Source organism: Mus pahari, chromosome 19 (assembly GCF_900095145.1).
Source record: "Mus pahari chromosome 19, PAHARI_EIJ_v1.1, whole genome shotgun sequence".
Lineage (NCBI taxonomy): Eukaryota > Metazoa > Chordata > Mammalia > Rodentia > Muridae > Mus > Mus pahari.
The window spans coordinates 22,744,460-22,745,763 of record NC_034608.1 but is presented as its reverse complement, the minus strand read 5'-3'; the positions used below and the strand labels follow the sequence as shown (position 1 = coordinate 22,745,763).

Genomic DNA, 1,304 nt, shown 5'->3' with positions numbered 1-1,304 from the left:
GTAAGAAGAGACAAAGCATGCTCAGAGCTTGTCTGGAGCCAGGGTGCAGCGTACCCACATGGGAATTGTTACCTCAGTGGGACAAGCTGTAGGCTCNTTCAGACTTGGCCCAATGTGNGAGCACAGACAGTGTGGCGAGGAGCCCCAGCAACCCAAAGACAGCACCAGGCTGCTTCAAAAGGGGGAAGAGTTTATTTGGGGAAAGGTAACATAGTTGGTCAAAGGTCATCAGTGCAGTTCTGCCCTCCCCTTAGGGACAGGGCAAGTCAGTCCAGTGTGTGGTCCTTGGAGCCAAGGGGGAAGGGCCCAGGGAGTGTCATAGTATAGCAGCAGCGGGAATAATAGTGTGAGCTCCCCCACAAGCTCACCCATAACCCAATCTAGGAACAGGGGTTCCCTGTCAAGGTCCTCAGGCATCTGCTACTGAGCTGGGAGTCTCCTGAGGCAGAAGGCGTCGTTGCCGGAGTGTGGACTTCTCCTCTTCCTATAGGGACAGGCAATATGTGTGTGTTACCCAAGACGGGGTGAACATCAGCCACGGCATCCACTTTGTGACATCTACATGAGAGCCACAAATAGAGCTGCCTAACCCTCACCACTCAAAACTAGTTTCATCTCAAGCCTTGCTTGATAAATGTCACTTTAGAAACAACCAGTTTGTACATTGTGACATGCCCCAGGGCCATTGACACACTGTGATGGTTAATTTTAATTGTCAACCTGAAATAATCTAGAATACTCTAGGAGTGGAGTCTCAGTGAAGTAGTGCCTAAATCAAGTTGTTCTGGGAGCAAGTGTAGTGGGGGTGTCTTTATGCAGTTAACTGTAGAGGGAAGACCTGCCCACTGTGGGTAGCACCATTCCCTANACAGGACTGTAGCGTGGAAAAAGAGATCCGAGTGGAGGCATGCGTGCACCTATTGCTGTCTTCTGACTGCAGACCTAATGTTACCAGTTCTCTCAAGCTCCAGTCTCCTTGACTCCCCTGAAAAGATTGAGTGCAACCTTAAATTATGAGATAAATAAACCCTTTCTCTCCAGAGGTGCTCTGAAGAGTATTTTGTCACAGCAACAGAAGTAAACCAATGTGGGTTTAGTTCATCAATCCTAANATGGGGAGACATGAATCTCCCATCTCCAAACTTGTGTTCACATATCACCCAGCACCGCCACACCCAAGACTTCATTTAGTTCCTTCCCACTGCACATGCGATCTGCTGGGGCCATGTGATCTTTGGGCTGTCCATTCTTACCACCTCTGAGGCAGTGCTAGGGCTGGCACCCTCAGGGGAGCCCCCTTCATC

At 49.8% G+C, this 1,304-nt stretch overlaps 1 protein-coding gene across 1 annotated transcript in view; it reads right to left on the bottom strand.

The window, feature by feature from the left end:
* Nucleotides 1-21: 21 nt before the first annotated feature.
* Pnpla6 (patatin like phospholipase domain containing 6) overlaps nt 22-1,304 on the bottom strand; it is a 26,090-nt gene continuing 24,807 nt past the window's right edge. The window contains exons 27-28 of the mRNA XM_029532067.1: nt 1,254-1,304; nt 22-484 (exon numbers count right to left, since the gene is read on the bottom strand). Of these exons, the coding sequence (XP_029387927.1) occupies nt 410-484; nt 1,254-1,304 (126 nt within the window). The 3' untranslated portion in view covers nt 22-409. The remainder of the gene's footprint in view (nt 485-1,253) is intronic.